Source organism: Sceloporus occidentalis, unplaced genomic scaffold (assembly GCF_023333645.1).
Source record: "Sceloporus occidentalis isolate IW3139 unplaced genomic scaffold, rSceOcc1.0.p SCAF_8, whole genome shotgun sequence".
NCBI classification, from domain to species: Eukaryota; Metazoa; Chordata; class Lepidosauria; order Squamata; family Phrynosomatidae; genus Sceloporus; species Sceloporus occidentalis.
Genome location: NW_028316988.1, coordinates 38,015,340 through 38,042,685, shown reverse-complemented (window position 1 = coordinate 38,042,685; position 27,346 = coordinate 38,015,340). Strand labels below are relative to the sequence as shown.

General features: G+C 40.6%; 1 protein-coding gene across 5 annotated transcripts in view; it reads right to left on the bottom strand.

Annotated features, from left to right (window-relative positions):
- Positions 1 to 27,346, bottom strand: part of AFF2 (ALF transcription elongation factor 2) — a 400,785-nt gene that overhangs the window by 100,272 nt on the left and 273,167 nt on the right. For 4 of the 5 annotated variants that reach the window (XM_089536318.1, XM_089536317.1, XM_089536319.1 and 1 more), the window contains exon 8: positions 8,746 to 8,797. The exons of the other annotated variant lie outside the window; for it this stretch is intronic. In XM_089536318.1, coding sequence (XP_089392444.1) covers positions 8,746 to 8,797 — 52 coding nt within the window. The remainder of the gene's footprint in view (positions 1 to 8,745; positions 8,798 to 27,346) is intronic. 5 annotated transcript variants of the gene reach the window in all.

Genomic DNA, 27,346 nt, shown 5'->3' with positions numbered 1-27,346 from the left:
AGGAAGTGATTCAATAAACATGAAAGATGAGCAGAATCTGAACACAAGCCTTCCTGGGACGAAGCCAGTTCTCTTTCCATTGTGCCACGCTGGCTCTTAATGATAGTGTCAGTGACCTTGCTAACTTTTAGATGAATCCTGTAAGGCTCTTTGCAGTCACAAGAAGAAATTGACCTGCTTGCCCTCTGATGTATGGGGAAACCAGTACAGCGTGATGACGGCAAGCTATTCCTGCAAGATGGCTCCCTCTGGCTCTGTGCGCTGTCTCCTCAGGACCTGTGCCAGGAGAATCTCAGGTCTCTCCCTAATCACGTATGACGTGAAGCTGGAAACTTTGTGTTCGGGAGCCGGAGTGCAGCTCTTTAGGTCAGTCTTGCCCAGAGGGTGGTGCAAAGGCTGTTTATCAAAAGGCCACGATGGCTCTCTTCTCCTGATGACATTCCATGTGGCATGTACTCTGCATTTGCAAAAAGCCTACATTTTGCTTCCAGGAACAATAAGTGGGATGCATTTTCTCTTGTAAAATGCGCATCGGGTGAACTTTTGCAGCTATGCTTGAGTGTTTGTGTTGCCTGTCGACTTATGACAACCCCCGTGAATTTCATAGGGTTTTCTTAGGCAAGGAATATTCAGATTCAGATTCAGATTTCCTTCCTCTGAAATATAGGCTACAGCACTTGCTGTTTGTTGGTGGTCTCCCATTCAAGTATAAACCAGGGCTAACTCTGCTCACCTTCCAAGATCAGACAGGATCTGGTACCTTTAGAGTATTCAGGCATTTACCATCTGATTTAGTCAACACTAATCTTACATTTAACTGTTAAAGCATGATAACTGCTTTACTGCTGCATCCTTTCCAATGTTTTTTGGTTTCTATTCCCATCAGCTTCAAACCTGTCTGCTAATTCCAAGGGATACTGGGAATAGTAGTTCATCACCATCAGAAAGCATCCCAGTTGCTCACTCCTTTCTTCCAGTATTCTCTCCAAAAAGGTACTTCTTGGCTCTTCTCAAAAAGGCATATAAGCCTTCTTCTACTTTTTGTCCACAGCAAACATGCCCTTTGCCAAGAAGACTGCACTTGGTAATGATGGCTCATATCCTATATGTTAATATTAAACTCCACATTGAGTGAGTATCCATTAGTAGACAAAGCAGGCTCCACCACACAAAAGAGGTAGGTTTGGAAGTAACAGCGTTATGAGAATATATCATTTGGATGAATATCAGTTAAAGATAGGATCCTATAACAGATGAAAAAGGATTGTGTATGCTCAGTGTCTGTAGAATACAGGCTGAGTATTGGAGGGACTTGGAGTGGAAAACAAGGGGTTTGGTATGGGATGGAGCATCCTAGAAAATGGTATGGCTGGCTGGAAATGTGTATGGGAGCATTCTACACCAGACTAATTTGTTGCAGAGTCCACCTGCATCTCTATGATAGAGAGCCTTAGTGGTGCAATGGTTGAATACTAGTACTGTAGCCACAAGGTTGTGAGTTTGATCCCAGGGTCTCCCAGGGCTCCAAGGTTGACTCAGCCTTCCATCCATTCATAAGTCAGTAAAATGAGTACCCAGTTTGTTGGGGGCAACTGGCTTACATATTGTAACCCGCTAGAGAGTGTGGAGTTCACTGATAAGAGGTACAGAAATGCACATGCTATGTTAGTTTTCAATGCAACTTTGGAACATGGTATTATTCTTTCTCTCTGGTTAGCAATTGTTCTCCACTGACAGCAGGTCTCGAAGGTCTCACACCAGGACTTTCCTTTCTTCTGTTATATGAGATCCTTCACGGCTGGGGAGCGAGCCTGCAACTTTCTATAATAAATCCTTGGTATTTGCTAAGGTTTGGTTCTAGGACCCTCCATGGATCCACTGATGCTCAAGTCACATTATGTACAATGGCCTAGTAAAATAGCGTCCCTTATATAAAATGGCAAAGTTAAAATTACTCGAAGTTTCCCCAAATCTCCATTTTTTCTTCTGGCTCAGCATTCAAAGACTTGACATATAGAGATCTTTTCTCCACTTATTTATTTAATTTCTTGCAAGGGGTTGTCCCAAGGTGAGGCAGCATCCATCATGGAAAGCACCTCTGGCTTTAACGCGGAAACCTTTCCAGATATGTAGCAGAGAAGCTGTGCCGGCTTCAACAAGTCCTTACAAATACAAGATGAGGTCCCAGGAGGTAGGGATGTTCTTCACACTCCCTGTAACTGGCTCTGGTTTGTCTTGCCATTATTACTTTGTTGAAGAGGAAGCAAAAGAGAAACAGAGAAAGAGGAGAAGGGAGGGAGTGGCCCATATGGGTTAAAATCCCTTTTGCTTCAGTGAGAAAGACATATCATGAAAGGTCTGCTCCTGGCCTCTCTCTACTTGCAGCTGTTGCCTTTAGATTCTCCTTTATGATGAAGGTCTTCTTTATCGCGGCCCTCGGGGGAATCGGTAGCAGCCCCTCATCTCTCTCCTTTCTCTCAATCAATGAATAACTCTCCAGCGAGGAAAAGGGCAAAAGCAAAGGATAACAGCAGTGACATCGCCAAGAGATGGAGCACGGGGAGGGAGAGGTGAGCCCCGGCTGTCATTGTCATGCAAGGCTCAGCTACAGAGTTGGAGGGCAGGGCTGGGGAGCCTACAAAGCAATTACATATTTATGCAGAGCTTGGGAAGGTTAGGTTAAGTAATTCCATCTGAGTTCTAAAACCTAGAGTCCCCTCTCAGATTCAATAAAAACAGTTAGTTACTGTTTGTTGTTAACTGCCCTTGAGTCAGCCTCGACTCATGGAGCCCCCATGGATAAGATAGCTCCAAGTCCTCCTGTCCTTCACTACTCTGCTTAATTCTGGTTGATTCATGCCTGTAACCTCCCTAATTAGTGTATCAATTTAGTGTTTTCCTCTCTTTCTACATCCCTCCCTCTTTCCTAGCATTATTTTTATTTCCAGTGAGTCATGCCTTCTCATGATCCGGCCAAAGTATGACAGTCTCAGTCCCACGATGATTTTTGCTTCCAGGGAGATTTCTGTCTTGGTCTGTTTTTAGGATCCATTTGTTTGTCTTTTTGGCTGTCCAGAGCATCCTCATCACTCTTTTTCATCACCACTTTTTTCACTGTTCAGCTCTCGCATCCGTACATGGTGATGGGGAATACTATGGCTTGGACCATTCTGACTTTACTACTTAGTTGCATCTCTTTATTCTTTAGGATCTTAAGGGCTATACAGACAGCCCCTTTTTCAGCCAGATTGGGGCCGTGGCACGAAAAGGAGCTGCAAAACGCTATACGGTGCTCCTTAAGTGCTGTGCCGTGTGGAGTGGTGCGCGGCATCATATGGAAGCTACACCCCAACTCCACCCCCAAGCCAGCCTTTAAGGCCAGTCTACACAGGGTGTTAGTTCTTTCATAGCTGTTACAACTACATATATACAGTTGCTACAGTTTTCAGAAAGGGAACACTCCACTTTCACGTCTCTCAAAAGTAAGTAAAACAGTTTGTTACCTGTAATGGGTTATAGGTAACAAGTTATATAGGTAGCTATAGGTATATATGTACAAATTATAGGTACAAAAGCAAGTAGAAACATATAGGTTACAGGTAACTAATGAAATATTTTACACATGTTTTACACTTTGAACTGCAGGATGCAGTTGATCAGGCGAGTTTAGGGAATTGTCTCATTATGTCAGGTGCAACTGCCTGCTGTTTCAACTTGTTTTATTGTTTAAGATGATTTTAAAATGCAAAACAAACATGTCATTATGCTGATATGCTAGCTTGTTTAAATTGTTTCTTAACGTTTTAGATTTCTTCAATGGTTGAAGTCTAAATTTATGTCTATGCCATACTGAGAGCTGGGGATATATGACATTATAGATATATTGTAATAAAAAAAATATCATCATAGAGTGGAAAGCCATCCATTTTTTCCCTTTAAAAATATTGACGCAACTGATAATTTTTCATTTGGTATGGCAACATCAGAGAGCCAGCGTCATGTAGTGGTTTGAGTGTTGGACTACAAATCTGAAGACCAGGGTTTGAAGCCCTGTTCAGCCATAGAAATGCACTCGGTGACCTTGAGCAGGTCACATTCTCTCAGCCTCAGAGGAAGGCAATGGCAAACGGCCTCTGAACAAACCTTGCCAAGAAAATCCTGTGATCAGTTCATCTTAGACAACTTGAAGGCACACAACAACAACAGGGGCTACATCAGTCTGGCCAAGACTTCAAAGACACTAAAAAGCGAGGTAACTATTTACATTATAATATCTATCAAAGTTATTTGTTGCTTATTTATCTTAACCTGTCTGATTTCCTTTCTATGCATTCGACAAAATAACCTTCTTCTCCATCAGTGCCATTATTGAGAAAGAGTTCTTTACCTTTTTTCTGATCATAGCAACATGAATAGAAATATGGCCTGGGAGGGAAAATTCAGGATCGAGTTAAAAATGAGGATGAGGAGTCGGGGACAGTGTAAGAAGCTTAGCTGTTATTATCTTTTAAAAACAGCACAGCTATCACTTCCAAATTACCCAAATTTTAAACTGGGTTGCAAAAACAGAAAGGCTCTGGGTTATAAACATTCTGTACTTTCATCGTCTCTTGAAAGAAGAAGGGGATTCTCAGCCGAAGGTTTAGAGAGCCTCTGAGCAATCAAGTAATTCATTTTGCATGCAATGATCTAATACAAACATGGCAAAGAAAGAAACAATAAATAAAATATTACAGCTAGATCAGGAACAAGGATTAAAGAGGAGGTAGCTCTGGAGTGTGAGATCCACATGTGTAACTCTTAACTGTTTAAAACAAAACTTGGAAAGGAGAGACAGTGGATGGGGGGGGGGGAAGACGTTATAAATTAACTTCAGCAATTTGTTCTGCAATAGAAAGAATGAGTCAAGTGGTACTGAAGTTACTTTGGTCCAAAACATGCAACACTCTGACAATAGGTTCAAATTAAGGACCCATGTTTCAAAGGTTAAAGGGCCGTAACTCTAACCCTAATTCACTGTTTAGACATATTACAGAACTAAAAAGCCCAGAACTGGAGAAAATTACTAAACAATAGCTACTTTAAATAATAAATCCTACTACAATTCACTTGAAGACTTTTGAGCTCAGATCTAACTGCAAGTAGATACGATTTGTTTTCATCAAAGTAATTCAGAGTTACCAATGAGCAGTCACTTAAAAAGTGGGGGATATGAACAACGTGTGTGGCATGGTGCTTTGAATATTGGACAATGACTCCGAGTTTTGATTCCCCATGGCCATGAAACCCACTGGCCGACCTTGGGCAAGTCACACACTCTCAGCCTCAAGGAAAGTAATGGCAAAGCTCCTCTGAACAAATCATGCCAAGAAAACCCCATGATCGGTTCCCCTTAGGGCCCCTGTAAGTCGGAAAGGACCTGAAGGCACACAACAACAACAATGCACAATGAAGGCAACAAAGACTGTGTGCACACTGCAGAAATAATGCAGTTTGACATGGCTTTAATTGTCATGGCCCCATGCTATGGAATTTTGGGATTTGTAGTATTGTGAGTTATTTAGCCCTCTCTCAGAGAGCTCTGGTACCACCACAAACAACAAATCCCACAATTCCATAGGATGGAGCCATGACAGTTAAAGCAGTGTCAAACTAGATTATTTCTGCAGTGCAGATGCAGTCAAAGAAGAGCATCCAACCTATGCTTGCAGAAGAGGGATGCCCATAGAGCAGGAGGAGGTAGCATTGCACTTTCTCTCCCTTGTTTTGATAGTGTGCAGCGCCTAAGTGTGTGAGTAGTGTTGTGTTGACTACAGGTCAAAACAGACAATAGACAATGCATTTAGCATGTACTTAGAAGCAGTGCTTCCTGAAGTAGTTAAAGAAATCTGTTTGTCCTTTGATATGTTTTCACTTATCTCTGTATCTTCCCTTCCAGAGTGCTTTGTTCTGTGCCTGGTCACGAGAAGGAAAGCATGGGCTTAATTTGCAAGTCTGATTCCTGAGGCACACTCTTGCCAAAAAAGGCTGTTGTCCAAGATAAAACTGTGCTAATAGCTAAGAATATGCAATCCTGTAAACATGGAGTGTCATGCTCAGGAACATTCATTAACTGAGAAATGAGCAGAAGGGGAAGGTTTTGTAAACTGCAGGACTTCCTAGTCTAGTGATTTTGGATAATTTGAGAGTGTGAGTGGAAGACATGGTTCATCCACAGTTTAGGCAGACAGGGAACCCCCATCACAATTTTAACCTTTTAGGTAGAACAGTGAAATCAAAGCAAGATTCAGTGAAGGTGGAATCTGCACTACAAAAATAATGCAGTTTTGACACTTTTTAACTGCCACAGTGGAAGTTGCAGTCCAACAAGTTCTGGAGGCCAGCATTGCTCACTGCTCAAGGGCAGGTATATAGCGTAGGGGCCAATGATGGCATAAATGGCAGGATCATTTTCTTGCATGAATACGAGTAACGAAAAGGTTTGCTGTCATCCCTTGCTGGTTTAAATAAGAATTTGATCTTTATTAATTGTCTACACATGTTAAGTTGTGTTCAGGTTATAATTCAGGAAAGGTGTCAGCCTTTTTCTTGCTGGCCACAACTGATCCTTTAATGCACAAATCTGCTGATCCATCAAGATCCTTATATGGAGACAGGTTCTTGCATGTACAGTTAAGGCAAAACTCTTAATTAGGCATTGCAGAACTCACTGGATATTGATGGGTACATATACATCCAGAGTCCCCCAGGTGCTTCTTCTAAGTAGCTGTACATAACTAGAGCTAGATACTGTCCTCAATATTAGCATCCTAAATGCAGCACAAGAAAGGCCAACTTTATATCTGTGAATTGGCCATGGGAATATTGTCTCTAAATCAGAAACAATATGATGATGCGTCCTCCCAGAATTTGCACAGCCAGAGACCTGTAACATTTTCAAATGCAGACATTACTTAAGCTCAGTTTAATGATACTGCTTAATAAAACATTAAGCAGATGTTTACCTGCTGTTAAGAATTTATGCCTTGTAGGTTGGCCAGCTCAGATGCACATGTAATAGAAATGAGGCCATATTGGTGGATAACTTCAAGCAGTTTTGACAACACTTTCGCAAAACCATGAACAGCACTTCTTTACTTAAAGAAAACATTTGAGACTGATTATGTAGCCCATACCGAAAGAGAACATACGGTCTATGTCTTCAGATCTTTGAGCGAACTGAGAGCGTGGCATCAATAACATCTCCACAGCTGTAAATGAATATTGGTTCCAGACCTAATTTTCTGTCTTCCTTTGCACACCAAAGAAGAGCCAAAATACCAACAGCTATTAGCAAGGACACACCAGGCTTGTGAAACATATGAAGATGTCTGCGATGGGGCTTCCATTCTCCACCTTTCGCCCCAAATTTGGGAACAATCAGATTAGCAGAGTGTGAATCAGCTTTCCAATGGAAGTAATAAATGAACTGCTCTCGTGGAAGTCACAGTGGAATTGGCTCGGCAGTATCAACTAGCTTAGTACCTCCTGAATGGAGGATGGTCCTGGATGAGATCCTGGATTGCACTTGTCATGTACAACGTTTCACCAAGCAGCGATTCACCCCACTCCCTGTGCACTCAGCTTACAAATATGTCACCATTTAGTGGACAGGAGAAGATAGGGTGGCCAGGAAGTGTCTGGCTATATTCCAGGAGTTGGCTGCAGAAAGGCAACATTATTCTCCTCAGAAGTCCAGGAGAAAAAGTCCTTTTCGTTCCATGAGCAACTGTTACAACATTGCTTTCCACTGCCTGTCTACTTGCCCATCTCCCCTACCCACTAAAAAGCCTAGAGGGACACCTTGGTGGCAGGCAGGTAGGTCAAGTGGGTAGCAAGCAATATCAAGTACATTTCTATACTGCTTATCAGTGCACTTAAGCACTCTCTAAGTGGTTTACAATGGGTAAGCCAATTGACCCCAACAAAGTGGGTACTCATTTTAGCGACCTTGGAAGGATGCAAGGCTGAGTTGACCCTGAGGCCTTGGCTGGGATTGAACTCACAGCCTTGTGGTTTGAGAGTGAATAGCTGCAGTACTGGCATTTAACCACTGCATCACCAAATTAAGAGGTCATTGTGGATGGAGGCATTGGATTTATCCGTATGAAACAACTGTAAAAAGACATACACATGAGTAATGTACTTTTATGATTGTGTATATCACCATGGTTTAATGGTTTAAGTGTTGGACCAGGATTCTAAAGACCAGGGCTTGAATCTTTGCTCAGCTATGGAAGCCCGCTGGGTGATTATGCGCAAGTCTCATCCTCTGAGGAAGGCAATGGCAAACCTCCACTGAACAAATCTTTCCAAGAAAACGCCATGATAGGTTTGCCTTAGGGTCACCGTAAGACAAAAATGTATTGAAGGCACAAAACGACAACTACTAAAAGTGGATAGTTACAAACAATACAACACAACATAACAACACAACAGGATAGTAACCAAGAGAATTCTAGTCCATAATTACCTGGGAAGGTCTGGGATTATGAAAAGGTAGGAAAAATCATGCTATTCTGGCACTGGGAAAATATCAGCTCTGGGGCACAAGAAGGAAGGATGACCCAAAAGTAATTGCAAATGCCTATTGAAGCATGGCTTGTTAGTGTCCTAAACAGGTCAAAAAGTGTTGTACATTTCATTAACACTCACATAGCAATATTGGCAACTGGGGAAACAACAAATGGATATAAAAAAAGTTACCTGATCATTATCATCGTCATCACTGCTGAGTTTCAGATCATCTTCCAGCATTCTTGGGGGTGGGGGGGGGGGGGAGAGAAAAATAATGCAAAATGATGTAAAATGAAATCTCTCAAGGCTTTCAGGTCAGTGGCAAAACCATCCTTGTGTTGAAACCAAACCTAGATTCTGATTTCCAAGAGAAGCATTTTTACTGAGCCCATGCTACATTCTTCTTCCACAGTATTTCTTTTCACAGAATATGCTGAGCCTATGGAGTTCTTGTTTGCCATACATGCCCAAGGCTCCATCTACATTGCTTGATTAATACAGTTTGACCCTGCTTGACCCTATTGAGATCTGTAGTTTTGTGAGAGCTCTGATGCCACAACAAACTACACATCCCAGGATTCTGTCAGATGGAGCCGTGACCGTTAAACAGTGTCAAACGGCAATAATTCTGCAGTGTGGCAGCAGCCCAAGTCAGATGCAGAACAATAGGGGACTCACAATAATTTTGCATGACCTTAATTCTTATGTGATAAATCTATCAAATGACAGTTCATTTTGTGAAATGATTGTTTTGTGAAACAATAACAACAACACAACCCACACCCGATAACATGGGATGATCAGAAAACCAATTCCTGCTTTGATGGTTGTTCAGAGCTAGTATTTATTTAGGATAATGGTCTAGATCCAAGGAACTTTATCCCTTTCAAAGCTACCTAGATAACAGACATTTTGCAGGGGCCTTGCTCTGTGTTGCTTGATTGTGAACAGTTTGATGGATGGTTATTCAGTTCAGGGCCTTTTCAGAGCAGAGATGAAAACTTCAGGACAGTCCTCCATTCATCTACATCCCATTAGAAAACTCACTATGTAGCATTATTTTATTCCGGAGAGCATTTGGGGTTTCTTACAAGGGTTAAGCTATGGTTGAATTTTACTCCAGGTATTACTGGTGTTGTCGTTTTATTTACAGATTGCCTTTTTCCAGCCCTTTTACAAACATTAAAACAGACACAGCTAGCTATACAATGCCACTGTTTGCTCATTTCAGTTACTGTTTTGTTTCTTTATATTATTGTTTTGCCGTTTTAATAACACAGCCAGTTGCCTTGTGAATTCTTGAATAATACAGAGGGCCAAAATATTTTACTCTTTTGTCTGAGCAAACATACATATACAAAATTAATAACTCAACTTCTGGCAACTGTAGCAATAACAACCCAGAGGGGAAATATACTTTCATTTTGCTTTACTTTGGTTTTTGTAAATTGAAAAATGCTAATATCCTCTTCTCCTTTATACTTTTCCATAGCTATTACACGAAGGAAGGTTCTTTTATACAATGATTACAGATAATTGTTCTATAATATACAACAATTATTCAGAGTCAGACAGTATTTCATTATGAATACAAGGGACCTTTACACACAATGAGTAAACCAAAACTAAAAATGACAACTAAAAATGAACAAAACAGACCATGTATCTGAGGAAGTAGGCACAAGTCTAGGAAAGGTCATGCTACCACCTTCTGTCTTTCAGTTACTCATAAAGGTGCTGCAAGAACCCTTTGTGCACTGATTTTCCAGAATAACATGGCTATGTCTTTGAAAAGATACCAGAAATAGTTATAACGGTAAAGCATTAGACACATATTGAAATGCTGAGCATAGAAGCATAGAAACTCTTGGTATGCTGTAAAGAAATGCCCCAAAGATCTTAACCTGAACTTCCAGATGCTAATTTCAGTGGCAACAGAAAATCTTGGCACTTTTAAACCTGGCAAATTTATTTTGGCAAGATCTTTCTGGCTACAGCTTATTCCATCAGATGTACAAAGCAGCTTGAAAGTTGGTAGGGTAAACAAGACCTGAGAGAAACATTTCTACTTAGTACAGTTGGCCTTCCTTATCCATAGATTTTTGACCCACAGAGTCAACTATCCGCGGCTTGAAAATATTCAAAAATAATACAAATTCCAAAAGCAAACCTTGTTTTTGCCATTTTATATAAGGGACACTATTTCACTATGCCATTGAATTTAATGGGATTTGTGCATCTGGTATCCACAGGGGTCCTGGAACCAAACTCAAGTGGATATCAAGGGCCCATTGTATGACCAAGAAATAGAAACAGTGATAGAAAAATATCCCAATTCACTTGTAGGCCTCATTCCCACTTACAGATAAATCGGTGTGTGATCCGAAATCGATGGATTGATTCGACATCAGAGTGTGGTTCCCACTACGTTTGCCCCAATCACATTTTTTCCTTCAAAATAACCCAGTTGTGGTTCCCATTCACAAATGAATCGATTCAAAATGATTCGGTTCCAGCCGGCCGAAGGGGAAATTCGAATTGATTCCGATCCGCTTGTGGTTCACACTTGCATGGAATTGATTTATCAAAAAAGAATCAGAAAAAAAATCAGCATCAAAAAGACGCAGGTTAAATGGGTCTAGAGCATGGCCCCAATCTCAGAATCGCTTCAGCGATTCAGATTAAGTGGGAACCATGGTTGTTTGAACCAGTTCAAACCAATTTACAATCCGATTTAAAAGGTAGTGGGAATGAAGCCGTAGTTAATCTAAAGATGAACCCATGCTCCCAATGATTAGAGGTTAGGTGTGACTCCTTTATAGCTTTGTAGTCTAAGAAGAGCACTAGACCCAGTTACTTAGTGGAAGCACAGCTGGAATTGCTTCCCAGTAGTGTGATCTCTCACCACTTTGGTGAGGTCTGTAGAGAAGAACTACACATCCATGATAACTTCCTATGCCTTGTGGATGGAACTGCATAGTTCATGTGACCACCCTGTCTTCCCTATAAGCATTAATGGAGGAATGGGACTGGACCCCAGGAAAATAGTGTCCATTTTTCTGCAGCAATGAAGGGGATCACAACCTTTGGGGACAAATTTAGATCACATCTGGAATTTTGAGAGTATGGTGGACAGGAGCCATTTTCTAGAATGCAAACTCATGACAACCTTGAATTCAGCCCAAAAGAAAAGAAGCCTTAGCCCAGCAACTTCACCTTCTCATCTCCTTCTGAATTCATTGTATATAGCAATGAAAAACAATCACAGAATGTACCAGAAGATGGGATTTGCCTTGAGACATTCCCATTAACAACGTGTACATTTATATTTTGATTTTAAAATATGTTCAGCCTTCAGATTCCCCCATTTTAAATCTCTCTGCTTCCTTTCAAAAACCACTTTAAACCTCTCTGTTTACTTAAAAAAAAATAAGTGCACAAAAGAAGAGTTAACTGGTTTGTAAGTCATCCGTCTTCCCTTGACCTCTGTTGTCCGGTGGCTCAGCTGTTACAAAATATCTAGACCTGAAACTACTGATCATTAACCTCTTAATCAATGACAGATGCCTCTGCCAAGTGTGAACCCGTAAACGCATGACTGAGATCAGAGATCTTTCTTTCCCCCTCCCAAACCTAGAAACCTTCAAGCAATTATAAATCTTCAACCGGTTGGATTTTGGGTGACAAATGGGTGTTCACAACTTGTTTATCTAACTGCCATCTTTGTTTCCACAGTGGCATTAGTTGCTTGTGATGTTCATGACAACAGATCACGAAACCTCTATTTACCCTTGATTTTTATCAGCATGGTACATTACACTCACCTCAAAGAGCCAAGGTGCCTTTAAGATTCAGTTACAAAAACGGCACCCAACCATCCGCCTCTATCGCAATGACTATCAACATTAGCTCAATCCAGGATCCTTCTTTAAAAACCTTGCACCTCTTTTCAATATATAAAAACTTTTGTCTTTTAAAAGGAGACCTTTAAACAATCTGTTCCGTGTTATTTAAAAATTATAAAGATCTAAGGAAGAAGACTGTGTGTGTGTGTGTGTGTGTGTGTGTATAATTGAGCCTGAAGGGTTTTCTGTCTTCATTTAATACACATTTTATTTTTATTCTCTTACATGTTAAACATCCTTACATGACACACTCTGGCAGAAATAAGCAGAGAGGATAAAGGAAGCTGGAAATCAGACAAAGGGAAAGAACAAAGGGGGGAAAGTGTAAAAGGATGATAGAAACGAACATAGCAACTCAACTAAGCAGAGTTGTCTAGAGTAGTTGACGAACAACTGCTCTCAAACCTGCCCCTGCTACATTCCTCTGCAGATGCAATTCTAATTGATCCACTAAACAAAGGATGTGTTTACTGACTAGCAAAATAATATCCGTAGTAAATAAAAGATGATTAGCAAGGAGGGCAGCTGTTGGAAACATTTTACCAACCAACTAAACATGCAGGGTTTAGAGGGCTGTCAAGCGGCTTAAAGGATATTTATGAGAAGGGGGTGGTGGTGGACATGGATTTGGATTCTTCTTCTTGGTCATAACTTAAAGTATATAATTCTTCTCTTTTTAGAAGCCAGTATGTCTTAATAGAAAATACAGCACTATGTTCACTCTCACAATTCATAGGTTAATTAACTCAAGTACGCCAGTATATTGTGTATCTCAAGGTTTGCTGTCATTAGGAATACCTGAAAGTGAACTTAATCAGACATTGATGGAATCAGATGCACCTCTAGACAAGCTGGAGTGTTTGTTTAAGACAGTGGTTCTCAACCCTTTAAGACAGTTCCTCATGTTGTGGTGACCCCCAACCATAAAATTATTTTCATTGATACATGCAAATATGTGTTTTCCAATGGTCTTAGGCGACCGCCGTGAAAGGGTCATTCGACCCACAAGTTGGGAACCACTGGTTTAAGAGGATGGAGTTGGGTGATCTTATAGAACAGGGTTAATCTTAAACAGGATTGAGAGAATTTCTCCTTATTCAGCTATATTAAAAACCCATGGAAAAGATAAGACTAAATCCAATTGTTAGCCTCTATCTTCATTACCCTCATCATAATTTATACTAGGAATGCATCTGAGGAAGTAGACATAGGTTTACAAAAGCTCATGTTGCCAAATTTTTCCTTTCAGTTGGTCTCAAAGGTGCTACAAGATCTCTCTACATACTCATACTAAGGATTCAAAGATATAGCTGTGTTAGTCTGTAGAATCAATATGTGGAGAGATCTTGTAGCACCTTTGAGACTAACTGAACAAAAGAAATTGGCAGCATGAGTTTTCATAGACTTCAGTCTACTTCCTCAGGTGCCTGGCTTCCACTCCACCAAATGCATCTGAAGAAGTAGACTGAAGTCTATGAAAGCTCATGCTGCCAATTTCTTTTGTTCAGTTAGTCTCAAAGGTCATACTAAGGATGTAAATCTTTGTAAATTTCATTCTCACTGGAAAGACAGGATAATTTTGTTATTTTTTCTCCTCACTGAGAGAAAGACAGATGGAGAGGAAAAGCTGGCTTCAAAGAAGAAATGGGCGAGCTTTAGTAAATGAGGAAATTGTAGCAAAAGCAGTCAGGAGATAAAATGTAAAGTCCAATGAAATAACATCAGAAAGACTCCAGTGAAAACCCATCAGTATACTGTGTTAATCTATGACTGTAATAAATAATCTATCTATCTATCTGTATAAGTGTGATACAAATTTGACAATCCCTGAGCACAGGCCATACTGTCTGGGGGTCTGGAAGCTGAAGTCCAAGAAAAATTGTGAAGATGAATTTGGGAACCACAGATTGATATATTGGAACCAGAACCAGTCCAGTTTTGAATGACTGAAAAGCAAAAAGCTGGACGTATTAAAGCCAAAGTGAAGGCAGGCGGCGAGGCTAAATCAAAAAGAAAACTGGCTGCCGAGAAAGCGATCTCCAAGGATATTAGGAATTCACTTCATTTTCTATTCTTCTCTGACCTGACTGACATTATTATTGAAGATACATGTACTTGTTTGTCTTTTCATCCATAGCTAATACAGCAGATCACTTTAGAGGGGGGGAAAGTGAGCTTAAGGAGGATTTTTGATCTCATCATTAGAGTGCTGCATTTACACCTGATAACATGTTGCTTGCCTGCCCCACACACCCCCTTTCTTTCCAAGTGACAGGCATTAGTGGAGTCTATTGATGTGAGAGGCAGCTTCTAAATGGCTTTTTGTTACAGGCTTAGTGTACACACTCCGAACATGCGGAAGAGGGAGAGTGCCACTTTTGAGGTATAAATAAAGATGGTGATGATGATGGTGATGGTGGTGACAATGATGATGAAAAATTGAACTGGAACAGGATGAGGAAGGGTGAAAGAGATGAGTGGGTGCATTAAATTTAGCTTGAAGGCAGGTGAAAGATAAAGGAACATCTGGACTAGAGTCTTCCCTTTCTAAAATACCACCCCAAACTTCTTGTGGAAATCTAAGAAGCAAGAAGTAAACACCAGTTTGTCTGTCTTCCAAGAGTGCTGGGTCTGCTTTAAAACAAGCCACAGGTTCCTTTCATCTCTTGTTTTAACCACATGCAGATCTGTTTATGCAGATCTAGGGCCCAGACAGATAGGCCAAAATAAATCTGCTTTGGGTCACTTTGGAGGTATGCTGTTTAAATGATGCATGCATCCTAAAAGGTCGGAAGCTGCACCAAAGCCATGTGCTGGTCCTAAAGACTGGAGCACAGCTTTGGTGCAGCCTCTGACCTCTTAGGATGCATGCATCATTTAAACAGCATACCTCCAAAGTGACCTGAAGCAGCTTTATTTTGGCCTGTCTGTTCCGGCCCCTATTAACTAAAACTAACACAATCAACTTAGGATGTATCCACTCTGCAGAAATAAAGCCATTTGATGCCACTTGTAGCAGTCAAAGAGCTCTCATCAAACTACAAACCCCAGGATTCTGTAGTGTCGTGGCATTTAAAGTGGTGTCAAACTGCTTTATTTCTGCAATGTCGATACATGTTTAGGTTTATTTAATTTGTTGCCAGATTAGATGATTATGATAGTGAGGATGATGATGATCATCATCCATACTTTTCTGTCTTTTGAAACATCACTCAGTGGCAATTTAAGTTATTGTGAAAATGATAGAAAAGGGAAAGCAGATGTGCTTCATGAACATATCGGACATGGCAAAGCCACATTTTATAGGTTATTGTCAGATGAGATGGCTTGAGTGTATATCTTTTTGCATAGGAAACCCTTCGATGACTGATTTCCTTAAGAGATTTCATAATTTTGTGTTTCTGTGTACCTCTGTGTGTGTGTGTGTGTTTGTATGTATGTATGTATGTGTATTCTTGGGGTAGGAAGGCAATCCCAGGCTTGGGAACTCAAAACAAATGGCAAAGCAATCTTGTGGAGAAAGAGGAGTCTTTGTTTTAAAACATTCCCTCTATAAATCTTGAAATTTGATAGCCATGCATTGAGTAAAATGTGCAAGTCATTTTGTAAATGTTTCCTTTGAGATTTTCCAAGAGTTATAGGTTGTTTTTTTTTTTTAAACTAATCTCAGGGGAATAAAAGGAATTTACAAGCATCATTTAGCTTGCTATTCAGGATCACTTATTCAGAGATTATATACATATGTAACTGCATTTGATTAAACTTGCATTTGTCTTAATATTGCTGGTCCCTTTCCTTAGATAGCAGATATTGCTCATATTATTATTAATAATAATATTTATTAATCTTACAGTTCAGTACACCTTGATGCATAAGGAAAATTCGTGTAGAGACAAGACTTTGTGTGTAGATTTCACTGTTGGATTGTGCCCTTTGCATGTATGTGTATTTGTGTATTAATGTGTGATTCCATTTACATTTGCCAATAAGCAAAGCTGCCTGCGTAAATTCTAATCCTTTGTTAATTCATTCACTTAGCTGCCTTACAAGGTCATAGCCTTCCAAAATATAGAAACAATTCAATCCTGTATTGATTATGTTCTTAGTAGGCACAGGGAGAACATTCAGAAATAGTCAATGTTTCCTCAGTGTTGAGAAACAATAAAGAGAAGAGTCCTGGACTGGCAAGAGTCTTTGCATTTTAGGACTTATTCTATGCAAAAATTGCATATGGCTGCTTTGTGCAGAAAACAACAATTTCTGCAAAGGAAACGGCATTTTCTGCACAAAATAATAATATTATTTTTCTGCACATAAAGTGTGATTTCCTGCAGAAAAAAATGCTGTTCCCTGGACATAATGCCATGTTGGATTTTGCACAGAATAAGTGCAAAGAATGCAGCTTTCAAAAACTGTGCACTGTTTGAAGACTTTATGACAGCAAAAATTAAATTGCTTGATACTGTTTACTGCTTCCCCTGGGATGAAAATCAGGAAAGAATAAACCAGAATGAATATAAACAACAGTTCTAAAAAACCAATTAAACTAATATTTAACTTGTGAGGGAGAAAACACCAGCAAGAAACAGTGCAAAAAATTTCAATTAGAAGCTAGGAATTGAGAGTTGAGTTTTAAAACAATATTATTAAAATAAATACAGACGGGGACAACTGTACAGTATAACCTAGTGATTGTCACACTTTGGTCCTCTAGATGTTTTAGACTTGGCAACAGTCGGGGATTCTGGGAGCTGAAGTTCAAACTTCTGGAGGACCAAAGTTTGGGAACCATTGGTACAACCATTCAAGAGATTATCTCACAGGGTATGGCTTGGCACTGAAAAGTCCCTCTCTATAGTGCAGGAATGAGAAAGATGTAGCCTGGGGATTGTATGAGTCCCCTTTCTGTGGCCCTGAGTCTCAGCCAGAGCTTTATGGTCCCCACACCAAAAACCCTTTTTGGGTTGAAAGAGGGAAATTGCCACTCCTATAGGCTTCAAGGAGTAGTGAGTTTGCATTAAAACAGAAACACATGAGGTTCTTCACATCCCTTGTTTCTTCCATATATGAAATGCATTTCCAGCTATTTCTAGATTCAAAGGGGCAAAAGGGATTGCAGGGTCAGAAAACTGTTTGCTTGGTCCCTGCCCTTTGCCTGCCTCTGCTCTAATGCCTGTCTTCCTACTACGACATGGAGCAATGGATTCGAACTACAGGAAAAGAGATTCCAACTAAACATTAAGAACTTTCTGATGCAGACAGATCTTGTAGCACCTTTGAGACTAACTGAAAGAAAGAAGTTCGAGGCAGGATTACAACCTTAAAAGACACTTAGTACAATTTACAATCAATACAACAATAAAATACTAACACTGAATTTACCAAGAATTCCTATTAGTTCTCTAAAAATTAAAACTCGTCCATTAGCCAACAATCAGAGTCAAGGAAGAGCAGTCGTCACAACCTTTTTATATGGAATTCAGTGGGTAAGCCCGCCGGAAGAGATCCGTTTTGAGTGCCTTCTTAAAGCCCTCTAAGGTAGTAATGAGACAGATCTCTTCTGGTAGGTCATTCCATAATCTTGGGACTGCGGCAGTGAATGCCTTATGTGAAGTTGTCATTAACCTGGTATTATAATATTCTAGTAAGAACTTCCAGATGTTCTGATATCTCTCTACATACTGATTCTACAGACTAATAATCTTTGAACCTCCTGATGGCAAGAGCTGTTCAACAGTGGAATACGCAGCCCTGTAGTGTAGTGTCCTTCATTGGAGGTTTTTAAACAGAGGCTGGTTGGTCATCTGTCGAGAAGGCTTTGACTGTGGCAGGGAGTTGGACTAGATGGCCCTTGGGATCTCATCCAAATCTACCTTAGTGATGTGATCAACCCGGGAACTCTTGCCAGCAAGGCATGTGCTCTACCACTGAGTTAAGGTCCTTGTTCTCAGTAGTAGATCCTCGGCACTGATCATGTTGTGTCCATGGGGGGGGGGGGGGGGGGAGGTTGTTCCCTTAACTTGCATAGAGTAGAACCAGTCTTTTAATTTCAGATGTGGAATCTGGATAAAGCACCGCTGGTGATTTTTCAAGAAGCAGCAAGGAAGAGCGTTCTGTCTACTGGAGAGGGCAGGTTGACACCTCCTTGCCTCAGGAGACTCATCAGCTGTCTTTGAAACCTTTCTTTCTTAAGGAAATTGATGGTGGGGAAATGGTGGGAAGGAGAGATCTTGTGTTGCTAAGAAACACTCCATTTTTTGTTGTCACACTCAATCTGCCTTAGCATCATATCAGTAATTAGTGTAATTACGGCTGGTGAGAGGAAAGTAACCCCTGTGGTTATCTATTAGGTTACTCACAGTCAGCGTGCACTTCATTACTCATCTCTCCACATCATCTCCTAATTTCAAAAGGATTAAGCAAAATGAATTCTTTTCGTGGAAGAAGGTCTTTATCTAGATGGCCATTCATCTCCACATGTAAAACAGCTCTTCGGGGGAACTCAAAAAACAAGTTGTTACTGAGCAATTGGAAACCACTGCTTTTCCAAGGTGGAAATGGGACAAAATGCACTTTAATACATACTTTCCGAACTAAGAAGTGAACCGGAAGACAACTGGGTGGCATTTCCATGTCAGTGCGGGTGATAAATCCAGTTGTTTGAACTTTAATGGTGCTCCCCCAGGTGAGGAACCTATTTTGGAGACAGGGTTCAACACCTTGGATAACTCTGGAGTGGAACCTGGAATGATTTCACCACCGCAGTGACATGAGTGTCACCAGCTGCCACATGATTTATTTATGTCAAATACTGATATTCTCTCCTATACAGTGGGATCTCAGGGAAGTGGACAAGCACAACCAATGTAAACAGACTAAAGCAATTTAAAATTTAACCAAAAAATTAATTGAAAGAACTTATAAACACAGCAAGCAGTCTGAAAAGTTAAAACATAAAAGATGTGCCCAGTGAGCTACAGTCATGCAAAAGCTGAAAGTTCAGTTGAAAGGATTTTGCATTCTTATTCGAAAGAAATCCGCAACAAGGCCCCCTCTTTTCAAAGAACCATCCACCTTTTATCAAGTAATTTTTCTTCTAACACTCCTGACAATAATTATGAAACTTCTCTCAGTGCAACAGCCTGTTTTGGCTCGCCTTGAGCAAGATGGAGATACAGGACCATAGGTGAAGACCTACAGAACTGCTGGAGATGGGGCAGTCAAAGCAGTAGGTTATGTTGAACAATGGCACCAGGACCTTGGATAGCTCCAAGATAGAGAATTTGCTCCAAGAATAATATGAGCCAGTTTGAGCCCTTTTGATCAGGGACCCTCCATATATTTTGGACTTTATCTCCCGTATATTGTTTAGTTTTAAGTAAGTTTTAAATTGTAAATGTTTTAATTGTATTTTAAGGGGTGTGTGGGTTTCAGGGTTATGTTACGGACTGTATGTTTTAATGTTGTTAGCCACTCTGACTGCGTTGTGCAGAGGGGCAGGATAAAAATATCATCATCATCATCATCATCATCATCATCATCATCATCAGCCCCAGACACTTGGTTATGTTTTCCCCCAACTCCCCACTATGCATACACAACATCTCTCCAACAAAAGTCAGTCTGGCTCCATCCCTTCCAAGTGTATGCTGGGGAATTAAAACTGTTATTATTTTGCTTGGCCTTGACTTCTTAAAATCAGGACTCCCTGCTTTAGCTATTTTTAACAATTTTCACTTGTTTGAGGCTCTAGGATTATTAGTTTTATTTAAAAAATCTGGGTTTTGCTTTTTTTAATCATGTATTTAATATTTTATATGTTTTTATTCATTGCACATCATCTTGGGGACTCTGGTGGATTGCAAGGAAATATATATATATATATATATATATATATATATATATATATATATATATTGCCCTTTCTAACCAGAGATAAGAGTTGCAACGTTATTTCCACACTTTGTGACTGCTTCTCCAGGCGGCTGAAACCTGCCTTTTTGACAGCTCGGCTCCTAGCAAGTAATGTCATAAAGATAAAAAATGAGGGACAGAAGAAAACTATCTGTGTGGGAAAGCTGTGATGTGAGATTAATGGCATTTTCTTAATTCTCAGTTTCACCACTGGGCATTTTATTGATGCAAACCGTTAAATAAAATTGGAAAAACACCATGTTTTTGCCTGGGGGCTGGATAAAACAGAGTCTGTAATAAATGAAGAGGGGAAATGCAAGCTGGAATCATGCCATTAGAATGACCATGGGCTGCTTATGTTTCTGTCCCTTAATGTTGCTAAGCATAGGGAAATTGTAGCACCCCCAGCGGGAGATGTAGGCTGCAAGGGAGAGGTAAGTCCCAGGGTACCCTGAAATATTAGGTTGAGATATTGAATCTCTACCACCAAATATCAAAAGCACAAGCACCAGAGACCGGAGTTCACATGGAATCTGACAAGCTAGATGCCCTTAAAGAGAGAGACTTGATGAATTGTCTAGATAACCTGATTGATAACTCTGTTGTCAGTAACCTTTGTAGACCTTTAGATGCCGAGGGTAGAAGCAGACCTTTCTTTTACAACTCCTCCACATTCTATCAACGGAGACAAAAATCTTTTGTCTCTTCTCTGCTATGTTTACTGGGAAATTTAGGAGTGCTCACTTTCCTGGTGTAGCTGTTTGAGCATTGGACTATGACTCTGGGCAGCAGAGTTTGAATCCATGCCCAGCCATGGAAACCCACTGGAAGACCTTGGGCAAGTCACATTCTCTCAGCTTCAGAGGAAGGCAAAGGCAATTCCCCCCTCTGAACAAGTCTTGCCATGAAAATCCTGTGATAGGTTCACTTTAGGATTGCCATTTGTCAGAATCGACTTGAAGGCACACAGCAACAACAGCAGCAGCAACAACCACACGGCATCCAGTTTGACACCACTTTAACTGCCATGGCTCAATGCTATGGGATTCTGGGATCTGTAGTTTGTTGTGGCACCCAAGCTCTCTGACAGGGAAGGCTAACTAACTCACAAAACTCCAAATCCCAGAATTTTATAGTACTGAGCCATGGCAGTTAAAGTGGTGCCAACCTGGATTATTTTTGCAGTGCAGCTGCGGTCAAGATCTAAGTGGGTTTTGCAGAACAGCTATCTGGAGAATAAGTAATAAGGACACACTGCATATGACTGCATCTCCCCAAAACATAGTATGAAAAGAAAAGAAAAAACCCAAAAAGATAAGTGAAAACATATTTGCTTCACTTTTAAATGTCTGTGTTTGTGATTTCCCCCCCCTCCCCTCCCCTTGGCAGGCTCTATGCATGTAATATGGCTTGATAACCTGACTGAAAAAATCCATCCTATTGTTTCATAAAGGGCTCCAGTCTGTCTGGGCATATTTTACCCCTAAGTAACAGTACAAGGTTTGTATTTCCCTAGGCAGTTCAAACCCTTTCCCCGCCTCTCTTTTAGTTGTTGATGTATTTGGCCGAAGCCCCAATTTTGCACTGCCTGGAATCCGAGAGAATTTCCCTCTGCATGTTGAATTATGGCTCTGACATAAATCCACAGCCCCTTCTGTGTAAGTTAACCTTCTTTCATGATATATTTGGCTCTTTCAAAGAGTTTGTTTACCCCCACAAAATTATAGCACATGAGTTCCTCTCTCCCTTGGCTTTTATTTTTTGGTAAAACACTGCCACATGTTGGCTTGGGGTTCAACATGGCCAAGTATTTCCTATGTTTTCCTGAAGATTTTTCCGCCCTTTCAGAACCCTGAGGTCTATAGAGTTGTCTGTCTAAATACTTGGTTACCTGGAGAACATGAGTGACGGAGACACCGCAGTTGTTAATGAGAGGGATTCTGATGAGAAACAACGCATTTTGTGCGCAACAACCCCCCCCCCCCCCCCCCGTAAATGGATACTGAGCTCTTTCTACAAATAGCATCATATAATTGTCAAGGAAGAAACTGTAGGAAGATCAGAATAGACAAAACACAGACAAAACAGCCACACAAGACTTAGTAATGATTTGGATGAATGATTTGGATGAGTCAGAGGCCCAAACATTCATTATGTCCATTTCAGATAGATGCCAATAATTGCCAACACTGGTCCCTTTTTTGTGCCCACGAAACGCAAAAACTATGAAAGTAGGTAGGCTGGCATCTCTGCTCTTCTTTAATTATTGGTTGGAGGGCTTTTTGGGGGGGGGCAACTATAACTCTTTCTGCAATGGATTATTTCTATTATTATTATTATTATTATTATTATTATTATTATTATTATTACAGCACCACTATAATTATTATTTTATTATCTTCCTATGGATTGAGGCATGGAACAACAACAAATTCAGCATCACCACACAGTTAAAAGATCATATGAAACCATTCAAAGAGCATATAAAATTACTAAAAGAGCACATACAATTGCTCATACTTTAACAAATAATCCCCAAGACACTCCTCTAACTTCTTGCTGCCATAGTTGCATTTCTAAAAGTTAATTACTTCTTTGTTTCTCAAAAGTAACTACAGTCAGTAGTTACTTATAATTGCAAAAACATCTGAATGCTTGGAGCTGCTGCCTTCTGGTACAAAACATACATTGCCTTGCTATCGCCTCAACATCCACAACCGAGCACAAAATAGCAAAGGCGCCAGCCATTGAACTGCCTGATGCTCCTTCACCATCATTTAGTGAGTTCACACCAAATGACCAAACCATTTCCCTGAAAGTATTTCCGTTTCCTCTCCTGCCAGAGAAAAGACATCTCCTATGGCTCTTGAATGTTGAATGTACTTTGCTATATTTATTGGCCAAGGTACTACACCGAGGAGACAGAGCATAATTTTATGTCCATGGAGTTACACTGAGGTTGCCCAATGCTGCCCTGTTAGTGAACTGCATCACCGTGCAACCGAATGTGCATGCGCCTCTGCCTGGGTAATGCACAATGCTCACCCATATGCAAAAGCATGTGCATATTTAACAGTTCTCTAACCTTGGACACTTTTGCAACTGCATTGGATCAAACTGCCCAACTGAATCCCTAGGGTAAATTTATTGTTATCAATGTTCTTTGCTGTCATGTCAACTTCAACGTACGGTGACCCATGGAATGAGAGACCTCCAAGATCCCCAGTCTTGCAATCTCAGGACTTTGGCCTCCTTCAGTGAGTCAATCCTCCTGTAGTGCACTCTCTTTTCCTTTTGTGTGCCACTTTAACAAGCATTATTGTCTCATAACTGGCCTGGGAGGGAGTGAAAGGACAGGCCCAATGCCATTGGGCCTGGCCTCGATTAAGAAAAAGAGCCCTCCCTCCGGTCCATCTGCCTTGGTCCAGGCCTCAGAGGGAGAGAAGAATGTTGGACCTCATCCCCCCCCACCATTCCCTTCTCCTTTTGTGTCGTGTCTTTTTAGATTGTAAGCCCGAGGGCAGGGAACCATCTATTATCCCCTCTGTTGTAAGCTGCCCGGATTCCCAGTGATTGGGCGGCATATAAATAAATCCTATTATTATTATTATTATTATTATTATTATTATTATGTATCCAAAGTACAATAGCCTGAGTTCGGTCCTTTTAGCTTCTAGGGAGAATTCAGGTTTGATTTGCACTAGGACCCAAGTACTGGACATTTTGGTAGTCCATGTTATCTGTAGAACTCCCTTCCAGCACTATGTTTCAAATGAATTGATTTTTCCCCCCGTCAGCTTTCTTCACTGTCCTGCTTTCACAACTATACATAGAAATCGGAAATACAGCGTGCCCGCGCCATACGCAGGCGTGCCATACGCGGCCTTGAGCATACGCGCTCAAGCCGCGGGGCGTGCGCAGGGCGGAAGGGGTGGCGCGTCCCATTCAATTGAACGGGTGCACGTGACCGTTGCGCCCCGTGCGCTTCTGCGCCGCCGCGCACGAGCCCCATTGTTTCCAATGGGGCTCGAGCATAGGCGGAATTCGCCTTACGCGTCGGGATCCGGAACGGATCCCCCGCGTAAGGCGAGGACGGACTGTACTATGTCCACTGGGGAACCTACACATGGGAATGACACCTACAGGATTCCTGCCACTGTTTTTCCAACAAGGGGGGAAAATACCCTAACAAGCAAAGAAAACAAATAAACCTTCTTCCTGTTCCCAGAAGTAAATAAATCATGTCATGCTGAGCAAACCATATCTGGTTGCTTTTTCTCCAGTGCCGACAAACCTCACGGGTCTCAAACATCGAATCTGTCCCACTTTCCATCTGGCTAGTGCAAAACACCTTGGAGCTACCTGCCCTGCTTGGATTTCTCAGGCCTTTTTTGTTGTTTTTAATCGACCACCCATCAGGGCTGAATTGCCTTGTAACTGTCACCTGAGCGTTCATTTGACAGAGATAGCTGCTATTGTTAACAGGAGCCTTCACTTCAGCCCATTTAACTTCCCTCCCTTTGACAGGTTCACAATAGCCCCCTTCCATCCACAGAAAAACTGTGATTTAGTAGAAATGGGAATGTGGGACAATAGCCCGATCCGTCACTCAGTCTCCTGTGAGTTCTGTCTTGGCAGAAAGTTCCTCCCGTAAAATTGCAAGGATGAAATATTACTTGGGAACAAGGCAGACATTAACATACATGAATCCAAGGAGCTGCATCAAAGAAACCATGGGCAATGGGAAACACAACCCCTTTCTTGTTAGTAAACACTTTCGGGTGTGATAAGGATAAAGCTACATGGCTTGATTATTATTTTTTTAATTGTTTCTCTCTTTTCTAGAAGCGACTTTTCATTTCAGATCAAAGAATGGGTTTCTTTTCCTCTTAATTATCCACTTCGCAATTTTTGCACAGTTGATCTATGACAACTGAGTGGGAGTTGTAAGTCATTGGTAAATTAAACCTTTCGGGGTGATACTCATTCCTGATATTCTATGTAAGTTGACATGAAAAAGATATTGATGAATTAAGATTCTTTATTTCTTCCCTTGTGGACAATTAAAATCCTTCCAATTACACTTGACTAGGCATAAAATCTCACAGTGTTGTAGGCAAGTCAATGGCAATCTGAATGCTGATGTAAGTGCATTTTAAAAACTATTTATATATGTATTGATGCTTCCTTGTGAATGTTTAGTTTATCATTAAAAGTGAGATACAGCTACATAAATTGAACTCTACCCAAAACTGAACTGCCTATATCATTTGATTTCAGCAGACCTCCGATCTGCTGATCATAGACATATATCTGTGTGTATGTGCCTTCAAGTCGCCTGTCATCTTACGGGAATCCATGAATTTCATAGGGTTGTCTTAGGCCACAAATACTCAGAGGGGTTTTAAACAGTTCCTTCTTCTGAAATATAGCTTATAGCACCTGGTATTTGTTGTTGGTCTCCAATCCAAGTACTAAACAGGGCTGATCCTGCTTCAGTAACAACAGTGAACCTATAATTTTTGGCCAGAATTCATTCAGAGGGGGTTCCCTTTGCTTTTATCTGAGGCTGAGAAATTGTGCCTTGTCCAGAGTCAATCAGTAGGTTTCCATGTCTGAGCAGGGATTTAAATCCTGGTCTTGAGAGTCATAGCCCAATACTCAACCCACTGCTCCATGCTGGTTCTCCATCACATAATATGTGTGTGTGTGTGTGTGTGTGTGTGTGTGTGTGTGTGTGTATGCCTTCAAGTTGCCTGTTGATGTTATGGCAATGCCGCAAATTTCTTCGGGTTTTCTTAGGCAAGGAATACACAGAGGTAGTTTTGCCAGTTCCTTCCTCTGAAATATAGGCTACAGCACCTGATATTCATTGGCATTCATTATTAAATAAGAGAAGAACTTGTCAAGCCATATTATAGTTAATGGCAACTAAACCAAACAGTATTTTTTTTGGTTGGAGCTCCCTTCCCGATTCTGTTCCATCTTTCTTTCAGAATGGTTTGTGCTAGAAATGATACGACTGGAAAAAGACTCTATATTGTTTATGTGGGGAAGGGGGGGAACTTCCACTCTTGAGATAGCTAACGCAAAGCTTGATCTGATTTATTCGGCAATCTATATAAATCTGCTTTTATGTTTTATTTGATTCCAGCCATTAGCCTGTGCTAGGAAGTAATTCTAAAATATACATCATATCAGCAATTCAGCATACTATGCCACATTAATCTACATAAATCTATACCTGTTTGTAGGTCCTGTTTCAGGCTAACCTCATAGCACAGAAAAGAGAGAAAATGAAAGAGAGAGATTACAGTAATTCTGTTTGTGGGTTTTCTAGGAAAGTTAGGGTTTTTTCCTCCCTTAGCCCCTGGCAGGAATACAAATGTTCTCAGCTTAAAAAAATGTTATGTTTAAATTAACTGCATCATCATTAACATGGTTTTATGTTTTCAATTTCAGCAAGAGGAATGGCATATTACGACTAGCATTTCCTTTGTATGATTGATTTCAAGTTGATTTCAAGTTGGAGACTTGGAACGGGAAATCATTTGGAACAGATACACCATTTAGAAACCATACTCCTCACAAAAGCTTAAACCTTTCATATTAACCAATTTTTTTTATTTTTAAAAATGGGAAAATAATTTCGCTTTGTAAAGCTGAAGGAGACCAGCTGTTGATGCCGGAGCTTTGTTTTTAAGAAACCTTATATCTCCCTCTTTTTGGTTTACAGTTACCGGTTTGTATGGAAACCAGTGCCAAAAAGTTTTTTTTTTTTCAGATTCTGTAACCAGATATTCCTGTTTCTGCAATGGAACAAACCATGAAAATCCATGCAATGCCTCTATTTATTTACTTATATACTACATTTATTGCATTTTAAATCTTGTTCTTCAGGGAGGAAAAAACCCAAGACCGGCTGACATAAGATCAAAACAAACTACAGTATACGGTCCCTTCCCTAACTG